Source organism: Neopsephotus bourkii, unplaced genomic scaffold (assembly GCF_033783945.1).
Source record: "Neopsephotus bourkii isolate Nb327-2 ecotype Australia unplaced genomic scaffold, CSIRO-AGI_Nbou_v1 NB_107, whole genome shotgun sequence".
NCBI lineage: Eukaryota > Metazoa > Chordata > Aves > Psittaciformes > Psittacidae > Neopsephotus > Neopsephotus bourkii.
The window spans coordinates 12692909-12717061 of record NW_026900624.1 but is presented as its reverse complement, the minus strand read 5'-3'; the positions used below and the strand labels follow the sequence as shown (position 1 = coordinate 12717061).

Sequence of the window (24153 nt, the reverse complement as noted above, 5' to 3'; positions counted from 1 at the left end):
ACTATTGCTGTTTGGCGGAGTCCTTACCAGTTTCATCGTGTGGAAATCCACGTAATGCACTACTATGATAGGCAATGCTGTATCATAGGGGGAAATTTCTTTTTGACCACTGTCTTTACTGTCTTTATCTTAGTCTGCAGCAGAAGGATCAATAGTCCTGGTAATTATTACCCTTGCAAGTGGCAGTAGAATACCTGTCTTACTTATGGTCCTAACACAAACTCCATATGTTAGAGGATGTAAAGCATAAATTTCAGATTTTAAAGGATGCAGAATGAAATTATTATCTGTCTGTACCTTCCCCTCTTCTACTACTATTACTGTCTTCACCAGAGGTCTGGTAAGCTCAAGAATTTTGGAGTTAAGAAATTCAATTGCAATCTGATAACAAACCTTCATCAGAGACCTCATTCTGCCCTGTCGTGACCTGCATGGGAAAGCGGAGGATCATAGTGCATGTCCTTGGGGACTGTACCAAAGACAGCCCAGGCTTATAATTTGCCTTCTCCATCTGATGCCTAAAGGTTGCTCTGCCTGCCCAAAAGAAATTTAACCCAGGAAGATCTGCCTTATCCACAGAGAAGAGGATTTGCACATGGGGTGGTCAAAGTGCTTTTTAAGATGATACTTCACATTGGTTTGAATGGGTTGGGAGCCAGACTCATCGAATACAAACCTTTTGGGAAAGAGATGCAGACCTGACACTGCAGAAGAAAAGAGGGCTACCCTTTTTTTAAAATAGCCAAGCAACCCATGCTGCTTCCAAGTCAGCTCCCAATCCTTAAGACCTTGGTCAAACATGTGCTATGTAGCCAAAAACTGAAGATAAATGTTTTCAGTCTACTAAAGAGGGAAAGATTTTAAAGGCTTGAGAAGCCCAGTGGGTACCAATTAATGTTCCCAGGTACTGAACTGACACAAGTTGCTTGGCCTCTCCCATTCCCAATAGCAACCTGGGGCTCCAGCAGCTTAGTTTCAAGGTTCTCTGTATGGTCCATGTAATCCAGCTTGTAGGAGGTGGCACAGACAAGGCAGTGGCAATGAATTTTCTCTCTCTCTCTCCTGCCATTTCTATCTGCTGTGAGTACAAATGAAAAGGCAAAGACGCTTTCTAGAGCTTTTTGGCTAGATCTGAAGTGGTTAACTCTGGGCTCCTCACCAAAACTCCTGCAAGGTGTTGGCCTATCTATGAGGAAAGTGTGTCTTAGTATTATCATTCCTGGATTTCTCTTAGTGAATCTTCTGTTATTTGGGATAATGCAAAGGGACATTTGGTGTCCCAACTGTGCAAAATGAGCATTAGGTATCCTTGCACCTGAATCAAGAATCCTGATGCATTCATTTTTAGCTATACAGAAGTGCTGGTTGGAAGAGAGCTCTGAAAGTTATTTAGTCCATCCTTTCACTTAAAGCAGGCCTGCTGCCAGTGCTGTCAGGTGTGACTTTGTCAAATAAAATCTTGAAAATTTCCACATATGGAGAACCTACCATTTCTTCTGTTATCCGTTCCAGTGTTGCACTAATCTCTGGTGAAGACATCTTCCATCATGTCAAGTCTGAACTCCACAAGCTGCAGTTGCAGCTATTGCCCCAGGTTATATCTTCTGCCCCTACCAAGAAAGGACATGTTCCAACATCCTTGTGACTGCTTTTCAACTATTCATAGGCAGTTATTTAATCACTCCAACCTCCTCTTGGTCAGACTAAACAAGCCCAGCTCCCTCTGTCACTCCCACTGGGTCCTGTGTTCCATACTCTGATTGATTTGGTAGTTCTTCATTACACCCTCTCCAGTTGCTTCCCATTCCTCTTCAACTGGGGACCAGCAGACCAGACACAGTCCAAGTGCAGCCTCATAAATGTCATGGAGAATGAGGATTGTAAGTTAACTTGATCTGCTAGCCATGCTCCTCCAGTGTTCATTCATTGCTGCATACAGAGTTCATCCAAACAGAAATTAATTCCAAGAAAACCCAAGCAATCAGCTCTACTGACATGCTCTAGACAGAAGATCAAAAGCTCTGCCAAAGATATTTGTTTAACTGCTTTTCATGTAAATTAATATATTTGCTTCAGATCCCTTTAGTATTGTAAAAACTTGAACCCAGAGAAGCACCAAGTACCTTGTTGAAAGTAAAATCTGCAGATGAAAATTCTTTCCCTTCAAAGAACAGTCAACTTTTGAGACAGCCTCATGTATTTACTTACTTTACATGTCCTGAGCATCTCTTTGGGATGTGATTGAGAGGCCATATTTGAAGAGCTAAGAATTAAAAGTCTAGTATGTATTGCAGTGTAAAATCCTAGGAGAGGCAAAGTTTTCGCACTATTCACAAGGTAACTAGGCAAGCTCAGAGACATGGTTACCTCACCTATGCACACCATGATAACATGAGAAGCTGCTACTTCAGTGGGGTTCTCTGGTGAAGTCCCTTCTAGGTTTCCTTCTGTAGATGCTACCACCAATTTAACAAAGCAGGTGGTTTTCAGCAACATTTCAGATGGCCTGGCAACTTTCTAGGAATCAAGGACAGCATCCTATTTTGATAGGTGAGTGGTCCAGAGGAGGCCACGAGGATGACCAGGGGCTGGAGCACCTCCCATACAAAGACAGGCTGAGAAAATTGGGACTGCTCAGCCCGGGGAAGAGAAGCTTCATGGAGACCTCATAGCAGCCTTCCAGTATCTGAAGGGGGCCTACAAGGATGCTGTAGATGGACTCTACATCAGGGACTGTCGTGATAGGACAAGGGGTGATGGGTTTAAATTGAAACAGTGGGAGTTCAGGTTAGATATAAGGAAGTTCTTTACTGTAAGGGTGCCTGGGTTCGGCTGTAGCAGTCATTTTTCTCCTTAGTAGCTGGTGCAGTGCTGCACTTTCGATTTTAGTCTGAGATCAACGCTGATAACACACTGATGTTTTTAGTTGTTGCTATGTAATGCTTACGCTGATCAAGGACTTTTCAGTCTCATGCTCTGCCAGTGAGGAGGGGCACAAGAAGCCGGGAGGATGCACAGCCAGCACACCTGACTCACAGAAGTTAAAGGGGTGTTCCATACCACCACACATCATGCCTAGTATATAGACTGGGAAGAGTTACCCAGAAGGCCCAGATCACTGCCTGGGTTGGCAGGTGGTGAGCAATTGTACTGTCCATCACTTGTGTTTATTGTTTTCTTTTCCTTTTCCCCTTTTAGTTTTATATTCTCTCCCCTTATTATTTCCCTTATCTTTATTATGATTAGTGGTAGCAGTAGTAGTTTTGCATTACACCTTTACAGGTATATTATTATATTATTGTATTATACCTATATACAGTTACTGGATTGCTCTTATCTCAACCTATGGGATTTACATTCTTTCGATTCTCCTCCCCATCCTTCTGGAAAGCGGGGTGGAAGAAGAGGCAGGAGTAAGCAAGCAGCTGCATGGTTCTGAGTTACCAGCTGTGCTTAAACCACGACAGAGGGTGATGGGGCACTGGAACAGGTTGCCCAAAGAAGTGATAAATGCTCCATCTCTGGCACTGTTCAAGGGCAGTTTGGACACAGCCTTAACATGACATGGTCTAGTGTGAGGTGTCCCTGCCCATGGCAGAGGGGCTGGAACTAGATGATCTTAAGGTCCTTTCCAACACAAACCATTTTATAATTCTATGACTCTAGCACATACAAAATGACTAACCCAAAGTAATCCAATCTGAGATGAAAACTCAAAGCTTTTAGCTCCTAGTAAATTGCTTAAAACACTATGCTTGCTTCTCACGTTTTCCCCAAGTCCAACTGTGGCAGGCATGGTTATTGAAAAGTAGACCCACCCTTGCTGGGAACATTCCCACCTGAAGACTCTTCATTCAAACATTCCCAGCTCAGTGAACTCTAGATGAAGCTCAGCAGACATCCGCTTAGTCATGTATGCTAAGCTCTGCAGTTTTGACTTCATCTGCCCTGATACTTCCATGTGTTACATCCTCTATGAATGTCAAGCCTCGCACACCAGGGATATGCAATTGAAGGCATTCCATAAATGGCAGGTGAGGAATTTGCTGTTGCGTTGCAACAAATGGATTGCTCAAAACTGCATAAGCTGAAAAAAACATTAAGCTGCTTCTTTCAACCAGGTCATGGAAGGACAATTTCAATTATTCAAAAAGAAAATTGCTGGGCAGAAACAACAATTTTCTGTGTTCTCTGTAATTTCACAGTTGGTTTTTGTGTTTATTTACATGTGGCATCAATCCTAATAACAATCACTTCCAACTTATTTGCAACCCTCCTCGTGAACCCCTGATGTAGCATTTTCAGATTAAACCTCCAGTGCTTGGCTCATCCTTCTCCACCACGCACCATGCTGCCTTAGTTCTTTCCTCTCATTATCTCTTAATTTCTGTATGTTCTCCACACCTGCCTCCTCAATCTCACCTCTGCAGACCTGTCCTTCTTACCCATCCACCTCCTTCTACCTAACATGCTTCCTTGTCCTGACCTTTAGCACATCTCTCATAGAATTATAAAGTAGTTGAGATTGGCAGAGACCTCTTGAGGCCATCTGGGTCCAGCCCCCCTTCTCAAGCTGGCTCCCCAGGACCATGTCCAAACAGCTTTTGAGTACTTCCGAAGATGGAGAACCCCACAATCTCTCTGGTGGACCTGCACTAGTGCTCAGTCACCCTCACGGTAAAAAAGTGTTCCCTGATGTTCAGAGGGAATCTCCTGTGTTTCAGTTTGTGCCCATTGCCCCTGGTCCTGTCATTGGGCACCACCGAACAGTGCCTGGCTCTTTGTACCCTCCCTTCAGATGCATTATATATATATAGTGTGTGTATATATACACACACACACACACACACACTATATATATACACACTAAGAAGATCTCCCCTCAGCCTTCTTTTCTGTCTCAGAAAGAGCTGTCTCAACCTCTCCTCATAGGAAAGATGTTCCGGTCCTTTCATCATCTTTGTGGCACTTCACTGGACTTTCCAGTATATCCATGCCTCTTTTGTACAGAGGATCCCAGAACTGGACACAGTACTCAAGTGTGAAGCCTTCCCACTGCTGAGTAGAGGGGAAGGATCACATCTGTCACACCTCCCTCAATCTGCTGGCACTACTCTGTCTAGTGCAACCCAAGATGCCATTTGTCCCCTTTGCAGCAAGGGCACATTACTGGCTCATGTCCAACTTGGTGTTCACTAGGACACCCAGGTCCTTTTCTGGAAAACTTCCTTCCATCTGGGTCACGCCCAGCATGCACCGGTGCATCATCAAGTAGTCCTGTCAGAGTTACTGCTCTGAGTGCATCAAACTATAAACTGCAAATGTAGACCAAGGCTAAACTGATAATAGTAAATTAAAACATAGTATACTGGCATAAGTAGAATAAATTGGAAATTAATAACATTTGTCTTCCTTTGTTGGAACAAAATCTCTGGCTAGAAAAAAGAGTTAAGAGTTTTCAAGTGTATAGAAATGCAACCTACTCTCCCACCCTTAATGTTCACTGTGGTTTTATGATGTTCACACTCTTTGTTTCTGCTCTATTTGAACTGAAAGCTCCTTGTAGTAAGGATTTGTCCACTGCTTCCCCTCTCTGTAGTTATGAAACTGCAGAGTGAGAGAAACATATTCTTGGTCGATTCAATAATAACACACGATTAACTGTGTTCCTTTGACTCCAGAAGTTCCAGCCTCTTGACTCATTTGGTTGAAGTTGGCCTGTAAAGAATGGAGTGCAGCTGGTTCCTTCTGACAGCAAAAAGTAATGACATGGGTGCATACTTTTGGTCCAATGCAGTACTAGCAGTTTATTTTCACTGCTGGATTTACAGAAGTTGAAGTCTCATTTCTTCTCTCCTACTCATATTACTGGAATGCAAAAGGAGAGCCTGTTTATATGTTTTCAGCACTGGAAACCAGGCTTCATTTTCCCAGTCCTGCTAGCATCAGACAACGGAGATGCAGGGAATGGAAATGAAATCTGATGCTCAGGAATGGAGGAATGACCAGCTCACCCTCAGAGATCTGAAGACCCGGCATCTGTTGTGACAAAAATTTTGTTTGCCCTTATAGGACACACAAGGCAAAGACTAGGCCAGGGAATATGTTCCAGGTCTCATCTGGTCATAAATAGCAGTAAGCCAACACATGTTGATTGAGAATGGATCTACTGCTGATGGGAACTCACCATTATGGGCAACAAACCCATCCCTGCAAAACACCTTTGTGAGGGTTTGAAAGAGGCAAATCCTTGGTCTTGTGTAGACCTTTGGTTTGCAGGACAATGATCCACTTGTACCACTGAGGAGGCAGTTATGAGATGAAAATGCACATGGGATTTATCCAAGAGACTTCTCACAGATCCATGGAGCAGCAAATTCACAGCTGGAGGCCTGGAAATGATCTTTCATCAGGACAGCACAATGTTGCACAGGGCTGTTAGAGAGGATGCTGCAAGAGACATGGAACAAAAATGAGACTGAGAGAAAATGCTGAGATATCTCCAGGAGGTGAGAAAGATTTTTGGAGGGTGGAGCCCAGAGGAAGTGAAAGAACCCAACCTCCAGCTGTTAGAAAACAATACGTGCACCCAGAAACCTGTAAAACCTTGGAGATCACATACCTAAATAATTTTGCCACCGTGGAACTGAAATCATAACCAAATATGGACAGGATGCCCTGACAGTGAAAGTGGTACCCACCATCATGAGAATGGCAGTGCTGAGAGTTTCATGTAAAGATCATCTCCAAGGAGTTTGTAAGAACAGAAAGCTGGACTTAAGATGGGAACTAAACAAAGGTCTTGGATTACCGACCTACTGACAATGATCTTGAGAGAGTTTTTCCACTGGAGAAGTGTTAGACACTAACTAGTTTCCTTCACTGCCATAAAAGGAAAAGGGCCAGGCAAAGTCACTGGACGAAATCATAATGCTTTCCCTCATGCAGAATGATGAGTTTTGCCCAAAGCTGAGCCAAAATTAAGGTTCTGACTTGGGCTGGCACCAGTAAAGCAGCAAAGGGCTGGATACTCACACCCAGTGACACCATCACTTGGCAGAATGGGTGCAAAGTGACTAAATCCAGTTAAGCCAAGATAGACCATATGGTTTTCTGACTGAGCAACTGAGTGAGCAGTACAGGTAAATGATCACTGATCTGAGCAGCTGGAGTGAAGTAGAGAGTGAGATACTAACATTAGCCCTGCTTTTCACATGTACTGTAACAGCCTTTACAAGGTGCAGGGCAGTAAAAAGTAGACCCTTTTGAGTTCAGTGCCATACAGGTGACAACAAAATCTGCTCAGGAAGAAAGCTACTGAAATCTGATGCAGGAACTCTGGGCATTTTGGATCACCAGGCAATTAGCACTCTTGTTTTTAAAACACAATGAAACTCACTTGGTGCCACTGAATATAGAGCCATCTTCCCAAATCCATCCAGAGCCTGTGCTGTTCCTCAGTCCAATCCAGAAACACTCTGGTTGAATACTCTTAAACAGCTCCTAGAAATGGTGATGAATTACAAAGTGACTAATGAAAGCCAGCCTGAAAATGAAGGTAAAGAGATGTAAATAGAACAGAGAGCAAGATATACCCCCTTGCCTGACTATTCCTTAAATGGCTGACAATACCGCTTCTCCACACCTGCTAATCAGGAAGATCAGCCCCGCAAATCATGACCGGAATAAAAACTATGTATACACTCACAAGGAAGTAATGGTGCTTTCAAGGGTCCTAGACCGATTCCTCAAAGGCCATTTCTCAGGGCAACATATGTGAGCCAACTGCACCCCAGTTTCCTGAAGTATCCTACACTTTATGTAGGAACATATGCTATTTCTATTGGTGCTTTACCATACAGCTAGCTAGCAAGCTAATACAGAGTATTAACAATTAAAGGTAAAATCAGGTCAGGGCAGGAGGTGCAGGCACTGACAGATCTGTCTACAAACCCCAGGACCAATGCTCTTTACATTTTACACAAACATTCCTCCTACGTGTTTTCAATATTCATTTCCTTTTGCCTAACCTTTAACTCCTGCTTACTGTTTAAAGGTGAAGCCTGCAACCGAAACTCAGCCCTGAAGTAAATCCCCTCCTTAAAAATAAAAAGGAATAAAGACAAAAGAGAGAACTTTGTCCACATTTGCAAAGGAACTAAACAACAGCAACCTTTCAGTGTATGACTGGGATCCATTCTTCCATCTTTTATCTCCAGCTGCCACGAACAAAGCCTCACAGCAAACATCTTCACACAGAAGCGTTAACAAAGTGGTAAACTTGGTAAAGTGGTGGGAATAGGAGTAGTTTGAGGAATGCTTAAGTGTTGCTGGTGGTTTGGAGGTGACTGCTTCCGTGATGAAGGGAGGTAACTACCTAGGAGAGTCTTGCTAACATAGGGAAGTCTGAGCAGGGACAATGGGTAACACTCTAGTAGCAGAGACAGCAGTAAGAAAGCAGCTGGACCAGGGGAGGCTTTTTTCATGGAGAGAAATGGGTAATGTGGGGAAGACAGGTATTTCCCAAGGAATCAGGATTTGCCTAAGCAAGCATGAGAGGTTGGTACATAGTTCCAGTTGAGCAGAAACATGGCTTTGTAAGCTCCCACAGAACATCACACAATGCAACTTCTGTCCAGGGGCTGGAAACTGTCCACGTTCAGTGGACCTGAGCTAATAAGCCCTGGCTTGCACAAAACCAGTCAGGTACTTCTGCTCTACTTAGGCAGATGTGCCTCACCTCCCTAATGATCAGCTTTACCCATTTTTCTGTGGTCATACATGCCACTGCCCTCAGTGAGCACCTACTAGAAAATGAGCAGTGTAACAGACGGTTTCTGCTTTCACCACCATAAGAATGCTTTTGGCAGAGAGGGGAAGTAAGCACTGAAAACAGACTGAGAAAGAAATATCTATGCATGAACACAGACAATGGCAAAGGTCACTAAGCAGGAGGAGCTGGAGTGGCTGCAGGGAAGAAAGGCATCATTATTGCAGAGGGAGGATCTCTGGAGATTGTGGCTGTACTCGTTTGTAGGCAACGAGTACAGTGATTGCACAGTCTTTTCCTGTAATCATTCATAACACCCATGTTGGGGATAGAAGGGAGGTGGAGAGGGATGGTGGAGAAGGCTGTCTGCTAACATACTTCATAGGATGATTTTGAGTAGCTGACAGTGATCATCACCTCTCCCTTCATTTTGCTGCTTTGTCTGCTGGGAACATCTAAGGTGTACACTGAAACTGGAAGTGCACTATAACATCACAGTCGTAAATCCTTCCTCTCCTTTAAAGGCAAAATATTGCCAGATTGACAGTACTGCTTGGATGTCAGTCGCTGAGGTATCTGCAAGGAAACTGAAGGTCCTCAGAGAGTAAGAAAGCCATTACCATTTCCCAAGTATCACTGATCACTAGGAGATGAGCTCCCTGTGCCCCGCAGGACTGCCGGCTGGAATGCCAGTCCTTCTTTTGCTTGGAGAAGGAGTAGCAGCTCCCTCTGTAGGCGACCCACTGCTCAGGGCAGCGTGGCTGAGAGTTACCTGTAAAAGAATTCAAGTACCAGCTTTTCTCTACCATTAACCAACAGAAAGACACTTGTCAGCAAGGATCTGCTGAAAAGCAGCTCTTCTGGATATTTGCAATGCAGAAAACACGAGTGAGGAAAAGCATCTAAAAATAACAGTGTGTGAACACTGAACTTCAGATCCTCTGTGCAATTTCCAGGTATTCGTACAAGAGTCACATGCACTCTGATGCTGGTGCAACACTGCCCACTTCCCCCTGCCCCAGCCCCACTGGGTTTCCTCTGAACTGCTCAAGGTACCTAAGAACCAAAATTGGCTATCTGAAAGCAGGCAGCACTCTGGGTGTGCAAAAAGTAAAGGGAAAAAATTACATCATTCTATGGGTAAAGTATGATCATCACACTTAGGTTGAACGAATTTTAAGCAACAAACAGTAGGTTCTTCCACATAGTCTGGCACCTTCTGCATGCATGCAGAATTGTTACAGACCTTGTATCTTTAATCTGTAGTATACCACTCTAATTGCTGCAGACAAGTCTACAGAAACCTTTCAGTATCTTTCAGTTCTTTGCAACAGGTTCTGAAATGGGTTGCCTGGGGTCTGCACAAGGAGCATATTCTTCACAATATTCTGAATAGGCAGTTGGTACTTAAGGCTGGTAGAAACCTAGAATAGCTTCTGGTTTAACCCCATATACGGAATTCAGGATCTGAGCTCCCATGTTCAGATGAATCTGTGGTCTTTGCTGATGGTTGCTTATCTTCAGCACCCCTTTGTGCACTTACTCATCTTCCATATCAAAGCAATCGCTAGGGAGATGCTCAGTATCCCAAAGCCTATAGCCAAGCCTGGTACAACTTCTGGCCACAGACAGGGAGCTGTAAAAGAGATAAGAAACCATAGTAAACAGGAGCAACATGAAAACTGACAATGGCTTTACACAGTTTGCTTGTGTCCTGGGCATTTCCACAAGGAACTGAACTACTTAGAGACTGCTGTCTGTCTACACTCTGCACACTGCTGCCATCACTGTCCCTGCCTACCTCCCTGGGAGCAACTCACACCCCTGCCCACCAGACCAGGGCCCCATTTCAGCTGGGCTAGAAGTCATCATTCCTTGCCTGAGCTTCCCAGGAGGCTTATGTGTCTGCAGGTCAGCCACATCTCAGCCCCCGCCTGTTTTATTAATCTCAGTATGAGAGCTACAGACAACAGCACTTTCTAAAAAGCAGCAGACGTGCAGCTAATGGTTACTGATGTTGAGGAACCCAGGATTTCTCTGTGCTTCTCCCTTAAGCTTATCTACAACATCCTGCTCTTGTGCTCCAGAGTCTTCTACCCAAGTACAGCAACAAAGTCCCTCATGAAGCTTATGAAATCTGAGGTGCTTCTCTCTCGGTCATGTCACAAGACTCAAAGAAACATATCTGCCCTCCCAGAAAAGGCTAGGAGTCTAAGGAATAAGATGGACAAAGAGGAAGGCTATCTTTAACCAAAGACACTACCACAGCAAGTACATCTAAAACTTGGTGGAAGAAGGTCTGTGAGCAACATGCTGTAGTAATAGGATATGAAATATACAGGGAAGACAGATGGGGGTGCTCTCTCCTCAAGCCAAATTACAGTCAAATTAAGTTAAATAACTAACAGCATAAAGAAATAACAGTAACAGCATCCCCACAGACCAAGCGAATACTACAGGGTTGGAATTATATTATGGGCTGCCAGACAAGGATGGTGACAGCACTCATGAACCAGAAAAAAAAGCACAACCAAAAACCAACAGAGCAACTGTGAGGGAAGCCCAGTGACGACAGATGTCAATTGATCTCATTAAATTATGCAAATCCCGTGTCAGGACATGATGCTGAGACTGAATGCTTAAGACACTGTCAATAGGCACCTCACAGAGCGGCGAGCCAAGAACCACAGAAAGCAAAGCAGCTCGTGACAGCCCTGAGCTGTGCTCAGGCCACCCTGCTCACCACTGCTCCATCCAGCAGCTTCTCTGCCACAGTGAACACAAATGCACTGAGATTCAACAGAGCCAAAATCCAGAAACAATAACCAAAAGGCACTGTGGTATAATGATTTCAGAATGGAAAACTCCAGGAAAATGAGGAAGTTTGTCAGAGATTAATCAAAAGGAATGGCTAAAAGAATAACATAGTTGTAAGCACTAAAAGCAAAGACTTTTATTAGGACCTCTAGGTGGAGGCTAAAAACAAATGCACATCACGTATCAAGAATATTGTGGGAAGGACAAAGAAAGCCAGCGCTAAAACAGAAGGGGAAGGGACTTCACTTGAAAACAAGAATGAACCCTTTAAACACTGGAAGCTTTGTCCAAATACAGAAACTAGACCAGGTCAATAAATTAATACGAATTCATGTAGTTTGACCTTAGAGTGGTTTGCAAGTTCACCACTTTTAAGACCAGTTTCTGTTTTATAGTAATATGATCTTAGAACAGTTTGCAGGCTCACCTGGTTTTAACTGGTTTTAAGACCAGTTTCTGGATTATAGTAATACATTTAGACCTGCAGGTTTGGCCAAAAGAAGTTTCTAAGGTAACACGGGAGAGCATGAAGGAGCTTCATTGTGTCATTCTTCTGGTAGAAAGATCTTTTCTAAGGTAAAGGTTTTGGCACGCTTCCTGAAACTTGCAGGATCTTCCAGCTGTCCCACTTGTAATTAAAAAAATAGCAACTTTACTTTTTTGATCTTTATTACAGAACAAAACCCCATCTCTTTTCAGTTGCAACATACAGATGACTTTTCAGCTACAACCTACTCCTCAGTTTCATGCAAGCGGACAATGGGAGAACTGAAGGACTTGAACTCTTTTCCTCTTGTAAAGTCACCTTTGTGTCTCTGATGACCTGGGTTTTGCCATCAGATTAAGCCTTCAGAGAATGCAGGTAGGCAGAATGCAGATAGGCTGAGTTTAAGAGGTAGGGTGGAGCTGTTTCTCTGCAGATTACAACCGAAAACTAAGCAAAAGAGGATAAACATCCTTTGAGACATAATTCTTTGTTCTGATATCACATTTATGAGGATTTGCACTTCTGTTTTCCTTCCTCTCTTGCCTCTCAAAGAAGCTTTTTCCTTCATCCTCCAGACAGCTGGTCATGATTTTAGGGAAAACTACTTCCAGGGATGACAGTCAGTGAAAGGGTTAATCTTTAAATGTTAGCACTGGGCACTGAGGCTGGTGCCTCCTGGCAAAGAACAGAGCAGTTCACTCTCTATTGTTTCAAACCAATTGCAGAAAAAAAGGAAATGACTGGACTCAGCATCAAAACAAAATCCTAGGGCACCTCCACATCCAGAGCAATGGAAGAGTTCACTTCAGTCCTTAAAAGTGAAAAAATATGCCACCAGATAATTTGGAGAGGAAAAAAGTGAAGTGGGAAAATCATTTTGAAGTATTTGAGGAGAACTTAAGCCTCACTTGAACTTTAGTGGAATCCAGGAATCCAGGAAAGTGGAATTAAAAAGTCCATAAATCGAGATTTTTACCCCTTATGGAAGGGAGACCCTGCACTTCCCCTTTTTTAAAGCAGGTTCAGAGGACTGTGCTTGATCCTCATCCCCAGGACTACATGTGAAGCTCTTGTAGAAGAGGATCGGAGAAGTATCTGAGATAAATTCTTAACACAAGAGAGAAAACTGGATAGAGCATCCAGAAATATTTCCATGTAGTTGTCTGAGGAACTGTAGAAAAGTCTCCTCAACGGAAGGGAGAGGGAACCTTTTACCTTACATAAATAACCAGTGTTAAAACTTTCTAGTATACAGAGCTCCATGCTGGGTCTCCCAGTGCTCTGGAGAAGTGACTGTGATAGGCTGCAAGCAGCATGACCCAGTATTTTTAGGTTTGGGAATCCAAATTCAGTTCAAAATCTGAAAACTGTTAGCATTTTGTAATTCAAGTCTTCTAGGACAGTCTGAAGAACATCTATGAACTGCCCCAAATAGCTCACTCCCCTCAGCTCCTGCCTACGTCAGCAGGGGAGTAGCATGACTACCTAGGGCAAGGGAGGAAAATCTGAGAAACAAGGATCCTGTCCTTGGCTAAGGCACAGACCTGGTTATTGCTGTCACTACAAGGGTGCCACACAGGCCAACATTGTCTTAAGTGACTGCTAGACTGATATTTTGGTAGTGTGGCATATCTAAAGCTCTCTGTAAGCCAAACAGAAGACAACCAGAACAACTCTTCATTTTTGAGGAGTCCACAAGTGCCAAAAGACTCGGTTTGACCAGAGGACTGATCTATACACGTGAATATACTTCTGATACTGCATCACAGGGACGACTTGGTAGCAAATGTGTGCATTTGAAAACAGAGATGAAATACCTGAGAGCATATTTCTCAAAAACAATGGAAGCAGGGACAGAGTTGAAAAAAAGATCATCTAAAGAAAGGTATTTAAACTGTGCTCCCTAGGGGCTCCTCACACGAAGAAGAGAGCTGGGAAATCATCAAATAATATGTACAGAAAGTATGTTAAAAGATCAGCTTCCTTATTTTATGCCCTAAGACTTCAGCTCAGAAAGATGAGGGTACATGAAGAAATTTGGAGAGGAGGAATATGAAGAAGAAAACTGTAAAATATCTCAAGATGGCACTGGGTAATCTCCACCTCCAACAGGGTGGGAGTGAACACAAATGGCAGGTAATGAAGGGATGCCCCTGTGTCTTCTGATGCAACAGAAAACAACATTTCTGCTGCATGCAAAAACAAGACTGCCTTCTAAGCAAATGGAGTGTGATTACCAGATAGGAACCTGGGGATTTCTGTGCTGGTTTTTTTCCATAGTGCAGCAAGTGACCAGGCATCACTAACAACTACAGATATATGTAGTCATTCTGATCAGGGCATAGAATCTAGTATCCCACAGTGAGAGCCCCCTTGGTAATAACAGCTTGGAAAAAAAGCTGAGGTAAAACATTACTGTTGCAGCTAATGCAACACAACTTGTCTAAAGCACACAGGCGTTTAGAGGGAAAGCAATCAGCTCATGAGGAGACACAAGGAATGATCACCAATGCAAAATCTCACTCTTCTAAGGGTGGTATTTCTCAACTAAGCAGGCAGAGAAATTGCTCAGTGTGACATCTGCAAGGCCTGAGCAGGGGGAATGGAGTGGAAATAAGGAAAAAGAAAATTGAAGGAAAGCACTAAGAAAATCTTCCTGATAGTAAAACACCCTGCAGAACTGGCTCAAGGCAAACGCTGGAAATTTGCTCACTGGGAGGTATGTGAAACCAGAACAGAGAAAACAGAGGAAAAAATGTATCACAGAAGAATCCTGCAGAGCCCCACAGGAGAGAGCCTGGATGATCTCATATGCCTCCTCTGTCTCTGATCTCTGATTAGCATACACCTCTAATTTATCTGTACTCACATCTCGCCTGCCCTTCAAAGAACTATAGCTGACAATCTCTTCTCGATGACAAGCAGACAACTTCAAAACTGTGTTTTTTGGAGAAAAGGATGCCTAGGTCGAACGTCCTGGAGTAGCCACCAAAAGGGGACAGACAGAGAAAGGGAGGGAAAACAATGAAGGGGCTCTGATCCACTGGCTTTTGTCACATTAAAATACTCATGGTAGTTTTAGAACCAAAGAAACAGCATCATAAGCAGGCACTCAAAATCGGTGGCCAGCTCAGAGTGTAGATATTGCTTTTGCTCAGTATAAAGTATTTTGTTGACCTACCTCATACAGCTTCCTTACCTCTTTTTTCCCGTGCAGCACTGGTCCTAGGCAGAGGAGTCTGAGAGAATCTGACAGACGTATAAATTATTTCCTCATTCTCTTCAGCTGCAGAAGTTTCTGATCTGCTTCCCTCCATGCCAAAGCAAAGACTGCGTATGACAAGATGTTTCGATTGACAAGATGTTGAGCGACAAGGCTCAACACCCGTGAAACAGGAAACCTGAGGCTACATTCAGAAGACAAGAAATGTGAATATGCAACCTCTATTTTCAGCTGCTCAAAGTAACCCAATCTACAAGAGAATGGAGAGCAGTGGAAGTGTAACAACTTCTATTTCCTAACCTGATCAGGGACATCTTATGACCAGCCGTTAGTGGGAAGAGGTGATTAACCACAAAGTTCATGGGTATTCTAATTGTTGACAGTCCAAGAAGCTGTGATGGCACTGCTGCAGTGACTGTGACAAGGTGCTGTGCTCTGCAGAGCTCCTTCTCAGGACAGAAGCAGGCTGATAACAAGATCACAAGATTAAAAAGGTGAATAGCAAGAGTACAAGGTGAAAAATTACATAAGCGATGGCTACAGCAAACTGGCAGCCCAACTGCTGTCAAAAAGGAAGTAAAGTTGGACAGCATGAGTTTTAGAAGGAAGCCTTGTGAGCTTTGGACACTTCTACTGGGAACTCCATCTAAACCCAGCACCCAGTATGAATGTGCTCGAGGCACAGGCAGGCACTGAGAAGTGGCATCCCTCCAGATCCTCTGATTCAACATCTCAACAGCATCAGTACAAGACAGACATGGACATACTGGAGTCTAGCAATAGGTGACAAAGACGGTAACAGGACTGGAACGTCAGTCTTATGAGGAAAGGCTGAGGGAACTGGGACTGTCTAATCTGGACATGTTTTGGGGAGGATCTTGTTAATGTATATAAATACCTGAAGGGAGGGTACACAAAGAGACAGACTCTTTCCACTGGTACCCAGTGACAGGGCAAAAGGCAATGTGCACAAACTGAAACACAGAAGGGTCCCTCTGAACATCAGGAAACACTTTTACTGTGAGGGTGCCCGGACACTGGCACTGGGCTGGCGAGAAAGACCATGGTGCCTCCCTTCACGGACAGTTGTCTGGACATGGCCCTGGGCAACTGGCTATAGATGTCCCAGCTTGAGCAGGGCATTGGACCAGGCGACCTTGAGAGGAGCCTTCCAAACTCATTCATTCTATGACTGTGGCCAGCAATAACAGGAAGGGCTAGCCTTCTTCTGAAGAAGCTGTTGTGGTTTAAACCCAGCTGGCAACTAAGTATCATGCAGCTGCTCATTCACTCTCCCCCTCCCACAGTGGGGTGGGAGGAGAATTGGGAAAAAGTGAAAACCCAGGGGTTGAGACAAGCACAGTTTAATAATACAATATAATACTACTAATAATACTAAATACTAATACTAATAATGAAAAGGGAAATAACAAGAGAGAAAACTAAAAACAACCAGGAGTGATGCACAATACAGTTCCTCACCACCAGCTGACCAATGCTCAACCAGACCCAAGCAGTGATTTGTCCTTTCCAGTTTCTATACTGGGCATGAGGTGCTGTGGTATGGAATACCCCTTTGGCTAGTTTGGGTCTGCTTCCTCCTGCTTCCTGTCCTCCTCCTCACTGACAGAGTATGAGACTGAAAAGTCCTTGATTCAGGGTAAGTGCTACTGAGCAACAGCTAAAACATGGGTGTGTTATCACCATCAATCTCAGACTAAAGCCAAACCACAGCACTGCACCAGGTACTGGGAGGAAAATCAACTCTATCTCAGCCAAAACCAGGACAGTAGCAAAGACTGACCATTGGAGAGTACCATTCAAGCTGTGCCAGGGGAGATTAGATTGGATATTAGGAAAAAATTCTCCCCTGAAAGGGCTGTCAAACACTGGAACAGGCTGCTCAGGGAAGTGGCTGAGTCACCATCCCTGGAGGTATTTAAGTGATGTATCTGTCCCCTCAAATAAGTGCCTTCTCTAGCATGTTAACAAGTTCACTAAATCCAGCATTTCTTTCTTGATGAAAAGATGAAACAGCCTCAGAGCTCTGGCAAAGAACATCTGTCACGTGGAGACGAACCCAGGAGGACCGAGGCCAGAAAGCAGTTTCATGAGGAGTGGTGTCTCTTGCTTGGCGGTGCCTAGTGGGGAACAGCCATGTTCTGCTGCTGCCTTCGACAGGGAAAGAGCCGGTAATGGCTGGCTGCCGCTGGAAAGGCAGCGCGGGAGCTCGGCGGGCAGCTCCACAGCCCTGCGAGCCCGGTGACGCCCAGGCTGCGGTTCCGCAGGCCGCAGCCACACCTCCCGGCGCATCACGGCGAGGGGCAGGGCGAGCAGCGAGAAGCGCTCCCCCGCCATTGGGAGAGTGGCTGCCGCCTCCAGCCGCGCTCTGAGGTAGCTGCCGGGTGGGGGGTTCGCCGGCTGCCGTGGCTGAACTTCCCTCTACGGACCTTCATCGGTCATTGGAAGAGAAGCGAGGGGAGGCGGGATCTCCGCGCCTTTTCTCACCGCCCATTGGATAGAGAAGAGGAAGCGGCCTCCAGCACCCCCCCGTCATAGGCTGGAGCGGGCTTTAGGAGTAGCCCCTTTCCACTGCCTCTCTTCATTCGCTGAAGAACCGCCAATGAGCGCGGCGATCTGGCGGCACTCGAGTTCCTATTGGCGGAGAGTGCCACTTCCGCCACGCCCCTCTTGCTTCCGGTTGGTGGGGTGGGCGAGCTGAGCCGGCGGGGGCCACGGGGGAGGTCGGTGCAGCCCGGCGCCGTCCGCGCCTGTGGTCCTCGGGCCGTCCCGTCACCGCCGGCGGTGCAGCATGGGATGCTCTTGAGCGGCGGATCGCTCTTCCCTACGGGCGGCCTTGTCCGTGCCCGTGCCTGTGCGAGGCGGGGGGAGGCCGGGCGGCGCCGGGGCCGGGCCGGCAGCAGGTGGGTGCGGGGTTGGCGGGTTGGGCTGCGGCGGCAGATGGGAGGGGGAGGGCGAGGAGTGGCACCGAGGCTCCTGGAGCCGCCGCGGGCCTGAAACCGCGCCCTGACCAGGGTGGGTGGCTCCGTCCCAGCGGCGGGCACGGCTCAGGCAGCGGTAACCGGCCAGGGGAGCAGCGTCGTCGCATCCATCCCTTTTTACTTCAGGCTGAGTGCGAGGGAAGCGTTTGCCAGCGCTGTGCCGGGCGCAGCCGCGGCTAGTGCCAAGGGCAGGGTTCCACTTTTAGGCTTACGAGACGAATCACGAGTTCCTGTATCACGGGCTTCCTCATTTCAGCGTAACTAACCTTGTCCTCTGTGACCTCCGTGGCGATCCGAGAGCTGGCTGGGTAGTAGTAGGCCTGCAGGAGCTGGGGGCTCACTGTTAGGTGCTGCAGACAGGCGCTGTCTGCTGTGGCCATGTGTTTGTTCATTTGCGGGTCTGTCAACCCTCAGCATCTGGAGCTTTACTGAAGTCTGCAACGGGAGGGGCTGAGGGAAATCTGTTGCATCACTGTGGTTGCTGGTGCAATCACTGAACGTTTCATATGTGATTTTTAGTGTGAGCTGGAGGCCAAATTTCTAGATTCCACTAGTGCCTTCATTACTGCTTCTTCAGTTGAACTGATGTCTCAGTGTCCTCCTTCCCTTCTTCGCCTTTATAAACAGAACAAAACTGTACTGTGAAGTTGCAGCTTACAATTATTAAACACTTTCAGATTGTCAGCTAAAGTAGTAGTAAAAAGATATCATGTTTATTAAGATTAAGGCACTTGAACAAACAGATCCTGACTAATTGCAGTGGCTTTTCCCTCCAAGTTCTTCACAAAGAGCTGCAAAGAGGCTTGATTAGAGGCCTGGTTAATCATTTTCTGCTGACTGGTTCCTCAGTGCAGTGCAGTAACCAACAATAGCTTGTGCCTGAAACTTACTCCAGCGTTCAGCCTGATGAGGCAAAATTCAGCAGAGAATCCCAAAATCAGCCCAGTGAATGGCTTGGCTACACAAGTGATTGAGATTTAGTTTCTGGGACCTGTTTCTAGATTCTGACTTCTCCTTTTTGCAGTGAGGACTGTGGGAGTGGCCAGTCACTGACTCTGTGACCCTGAAGTTAGTTTGCAGGGGGCTAAACCAGTTAATCCTCTGTTTTCTCTGTGATGTGCATGTCCAGGATGTCATCACCTTGCCATACCTCTGCTGTGCTGGTAGTTTTTATGGCCCTTGCTGTTGTGGGGGCTGAACAGTCAAAAGAGAGGAGTTGTGATGTGATCGGAGACGAAAGCAGTGAGTCACAAATGGAAAGAGCCCTGCTGAAGAAACTGGAGCCCCTAAGCCCAATGAGGTACAGTACAACACCCTGCAGGCCCTGGAGCTGTGCAGTGCCTCCCTGAGGCCAATGGGAGGGGAGGACTTGGAGCCAGACTGCAGAATGGGCTTCCCTGTTACTAAGGGTGGTGACTGGCTTCCAGGTCTCAAATGTCTACTGCTCTGGGCCTTGTTCCTTGTAATCCTGTGAGCTGTCTGTTCTGTCCTCTCCCTGCTCAGGTTTAACGTGACTGTGGAGAAAGGCAAAACGGAAAACTACGTCTACCATTTCAGAGTGTGCAGGGAGGTCAACAGCACCTTACACGATTTTGGTGGCCTGGTGCAAACAGATAGACAGAATGGGAAGACCACAGTGATAGGAAGAATTAATGAAACTCAGGTCTTCAATGGAAGTAAGAGTCCACTCAAGACTTGACTTACTCAGTATCTGCCTTTTGTCTCCTGATCTGGATTTGCAGCCTATATTGTTTCTCTTTCGGCAGGTGACTGGATCATGCTGATTTATAAAGGAGGTGATTCATATGGCAGGCACTGCAGTGGTGAGAAGAGAAGAGCTGTGATAATGATTTCTTGCAAGCGGGGAGTTACAGCAGTAAGTGACACATGAGGTGGGAGAGGAGCGGGAGGCTGCCAGACAGATGGTTGATAAGCAGAAGGGCTTTGAGGAGGCTGCAAGGTTTTCTTCTGTCCTCCAGTGTCTGTTGTATAGCTGCACTAACAGTGATGAAAGTGTCTTCTGGTGAAGTTCAGCATGCCTGCGCACATTTTCACATGACTTCACTTTTCCCAAATTGCAGAGCTCATTCAGCATTATTTCTGAAGAGCGGGAAAAGGAGCAGGAGTGTTTCTACCTCTTTGAGATGGACAGCAGTGTGGCTTGTCCAGCTGAAGATTCCCACCTCAGCGTTGGCTCTATTTTACTGATCACGTGAGTCACTGGAAGAGCTGCTTGTGTCTGGGCCATAATCCCCAGTGCCATTTAGAAACACAGCAAATACTGCACTAAACTGGGTAATTGTAGTGTACCTGTCCACAGCCACCACTGGATGTTACTATTCTTCTGAACAAAAGGTCTTGCTCAAGGCATGATAGTGTCCTCAACATAAGAAGGACATGGAGCTATTGGAACAAGCCCAGAGGAGGCCACCAAGATGATCAGGGGCTGGAGCACCTCCCATACAAAGGCAGGCTGAGAAGGTTGGGTCTGTTCAGCCTGGAGGAGAGAAGGCTGCATGGAGACCTCATAGCAGCCTTCCAGTATCTGAATGGAGGGCCTGTAAGGATGTTGGAGAGGGACTCTTCATCAGGGACTGTAGTGATAGGGGTGATGGATTTAAACTGAAACTGTGGAAGTTCAGGTTAGATATAAGGAAGAAGTTCTTTACTATGAGGGTGGTGAGGCACTGGCACAGGTTGCCCAGAGAAGTGAATGCTCCATCCCTGGCAGCGTTCAAGGCCAGGCTGGACAGAGCCTTGGGTGACATGGTCTAGTTGAGGTGTCCCTGCCCATAGCTGGGGGGGTTGGAACTCAATGCTCTTAAGGTCCTTTCCAACCTTAACCATTCCATGATGCTGCAGAGCTGCTTTGTTCCCTGTCAACATCCTCCTTCATATTCTACAGACAAGAGCATGGAAGACATGATTTCCTAAAATTGTACAACAGCTTTTTGCCAGAGTTGGGAATGCAGACCAGCTTGCCTCATTTTCTTTGTGCTTACTAGAGGCACTACTTCATGTAATGCTGCTGAAAGATTTGTACCAGCATTATCAGTAATTTGGGGGCCTTTTCTGCTCTGGTCTGGTCTCTGTTTACAGCTCTGTTACTGAGTGGTGCTCAGCTACTTGCTTAAATACCACTTTGAAGGTGGCTCAGAAGAGGTTGTCTATAGAATTTCCTCAGCTTTGACTTTTAATTATACTCTCCAGGTTTGCTTCACTGATTGCAGTCTACATCATTGGTGGGTTCCTGTACCAGCGCCTTGTAGTGGGAGCAAAGGGCATGGAGCAGTTCCCTCACTTTGCCTTCTGGCAAGATCTGGGCAATTTGGTAGCGGTGAGTGAAGAATATGTTTTATTTTTCTGAAGTACTCTATTTCTTAATTACTGCCAAGACTGATTCCCTGCCAGTATCCTGCAATTACCACATAACGAACTGGAAAACTTGCTCAGTTGAAGTTAACACTTTCCAGCTAGGGACTTTGAAATGTTATGTCCAGCTACCTGAAACACTTCCTTGGCCACTGTAGGCAGTGCCATTGATCAGCCCGACATTGCTGCGTGCTGTTCATCAGTATGCCTAGAGCTTTCAGGACCAAGTAGGATGCTTGTAATGTGTGCTTGTCAAGACAGATTTTGGGGACCTGTTCCATACAGCATAAGGCAACAGAGAAATGGCAGCAGCTGCTTTGCTTTGGGTGCTGAGACAATTGCCTGCAGTCTGATTCTGGTACAATATCCTGTGTTGCAGGATGGCTGTGACTTTGTCTGCAGATCCAAGCCTCGTAATGCACCAGCCACATACCGTGGGGTGGGTGACGACCAGCTGGGAGAGGAGTCGGAGGAGAGGGATGACCACTTGCTACCAATGTGATCAGCTTTTAACACTGAGTTCTTTTCTCCCCATCTCCCCAGTTTAGCTGGGCATCTCCCAGCCAGTTCTCCTTCTCTCACTCTGATTTTCTTTACACTCTTTGCTTTTGCTGTCTCTGGTGCACCAAGTCCCATGGATGCCTCTGGGTGTGAACAGAACTGGTCCCTGGTGGTATGTCTTGTGAATATAATGCTGGTTTAGGTTTATAAAAATGCAGCAGAGCTGAGGGGAGAAAGTGCTGAGAGTTGAGAGAAGATGGTAAGAAAGCAGTATGAGTGTTCAGCATGGGAGAGAAATCACCAAGAGATAAAAAGAACCATGGATGGGTGCAGAAAGGGGAAGGAGGCCATGGGTTAAAACAGCTGAGACTGTAGGAGGGATCTTTTGCGTCTTCCCTCTCACCCCTAAGGTTTACAGGATCCATAAGACACTGGAATTCCTTTTCTTTGAATGCATTTTCAGTTTTTCTAGCTTTTGCACTACTGCTGCTGCCAGCGTAACCTGCAGCATGCCCTATGCCAGAGTCTGGGGGGGTGGAGGAGACATTGGCACCTCTGCAGTATTTTCTTTTCTTAATGGCAGTATGTAGAAGAGTACACACCAGTTTCTTTCAACAGATACAAAGGGATGCATGCCATCCTCTCAGACAATTGAGAAGGGGCTATGCTAAAAAAAGAGTTAAATACAGTCTCAAGAATTTCCAGTTCAGTCACAATATTGTCTTGGCTTTCTCAAATCATTGAGAAGCAAAAGGAAATAACGTGCTGCTAAGTAAAGGGAACATTTGCCAAAACTCACATGAAGGCACAATGAAACTGGCAGCTGCCACTCAAGTTCTAAGCTTTCTGAGGTGACTGCCCACACAGCTCAGTCACCTTCAGTACTGTGATTACATGCTTTCCAAAAGTTCCTTGTTTTGCAGAGGATTTTCCCAGGAAGCTACCAGAATATAAAAAAGGAACCATAGAAGCCAAGGATAAGAAGTACTTGTGTAATAAAAAACTGTGTAAGGGACTCCTGCACTGCCAGGGTCAGCTTTCATAAATTGTCCCTCAAGCATGGTACAGATGGTACTTGGATACTGCTGCTGGCTGGGAGTGAGAGAGACCTCTTCCTGGGGCCCTGGTAAAAAGCAGGTACAGCCAAGTTGCAAGACTTCAGGCACTTGGCACCTTGATTCTTAATTGTTTTTTTTTATTTTAGGGGCTATACTCTAAGTGATCCCATTCTGCCCTATTCTAGACTGGCAAGAACTGCTCTCGGTCTTGAGGGCACAGACTGTGAATAAGCAAGCCGCTACTGTTAACAGCAGAATACAGACAAGATTTATATATTTGTAATACTGGTAAAGCAGTCTGAACCGTGACATGGAGGGGAAAGGGGGGGGGGCTTGCTTTCTTACTGGGTTTGGAGTGGGCAAACAGCTCCTGCTTTCTTTGACTTTTGTTACAGTCTCAATCTTGTAACATGGGAAAAATAGGAAGTCACTAAGTCTGTTATTACTGGTCTTCATGGTGGTGTTTAAGGTAATTTTTTTGTACAAAACACAACTTTCAAAAATAAATAAAAAAACAAACAAAACCAAAACGAACAAACAACCCCAAAACTGGTGAAGTGTTGTGCTGCTGTAACAAGAGCTTTCTGTGGTACCAGAGCATCCTTCTTACCCAAAGGTGATGGGTCCTTAGTGGGTGGTGCCTTGTGCCTGAACTACTCTTTCCCAGAACAGGCCTCTTGTTAGTACATGGTTTTTTGCTGCCACCTCGTAGGGCTTAAGAGGGAGTGGTATACATTGCTTTAGGAGCTCAGGTAGTAAGGGATGGGAAAATGTTCCTATGCTCTGTATCTTTCTGCAACAATAAAAAGAGAAATTAACTTTTAGCAGCCAGACCTGCAAAGCCTGCAGAAGCTTTTTTTTTTCTTTTTTTTTTATTAAGAACATTGACTATAAAATGAAACCTCATTTGACTGAAATAAGAT

General features: G+C 45.5%; 2 protein-coding genes across 4 annotated transcripts; one reads left to right on the top strand and one right to left on the bottom strand.

The window, feature by feature from the left end:
- Window positions 1-5891: 5891 nt before the first annotated feature.
- On the bottom strand, window positions 5892-16308 carry LOC133216414 (killer cell lectin-like receptor subfamily G member 1). Of its 3 annotated transcripts, none has more exons than XM_061361102.1 (6): window positions 15598-16308; window positions 15274-15481; window positions 10314-10406; window positions 9391-9542; window positions 7400-7503; window positions 5892-6450 (listed from the first exon to the last, which is right to left on the bottom strand). In XM_061361102.1, exons 2-6 carry the CDS (start codon window positions 15389-15391, stop codon window positions 6339-6341), a joined length of 579 nt encoding a protein of 192 aa, XP_061217086.1. In that variant the 5' UTR covers window positions 15392-15481; window positions 15598-16308; the 3' UTR covers window positions 5892-6338. The 3 variants fall into 3 exon arrangements, with proteins under 3 accessions (XP_061217086.1, XP_061217067.1, XP_061217077.1); XM_061361083.1 differs by having other exon boundaries at window positions 15274-15404; XM_061361093.1 differs by lacking the exon at window positions 5892-6450 and having other exon boundaries at window positions 7410-7546; window positions 15274-15404.
- Window positions 16309-17942: 1634 nt separating this feature from the next.
- On the top strand, window positions 17943-22881 carry M6PR (mannose-6-phosphate receptor, cation dependent). Its single transcript, XM_061361069.1, has 7 exons — window positions 17943-18221; window positions 19429-19599; window positions 19803-19975; window positions 20066-20175; window positions 20381-20511; window positions 21510-21636; window positions 22051-22881. Exons 1-7 carry the CDS (start codon window positions 18115-18117, stop codon window positions 22171-22173), a joined length of 942 nt encoding a protein of 313 aa, XP_061217053.1. The 5' UTR covers window positions 17943-18114; the 3' UTR covers window positions 22174-22881.
- The last annotated feature ends 1272 nt before the right edge of the window (window positions 22882-24153 follow it).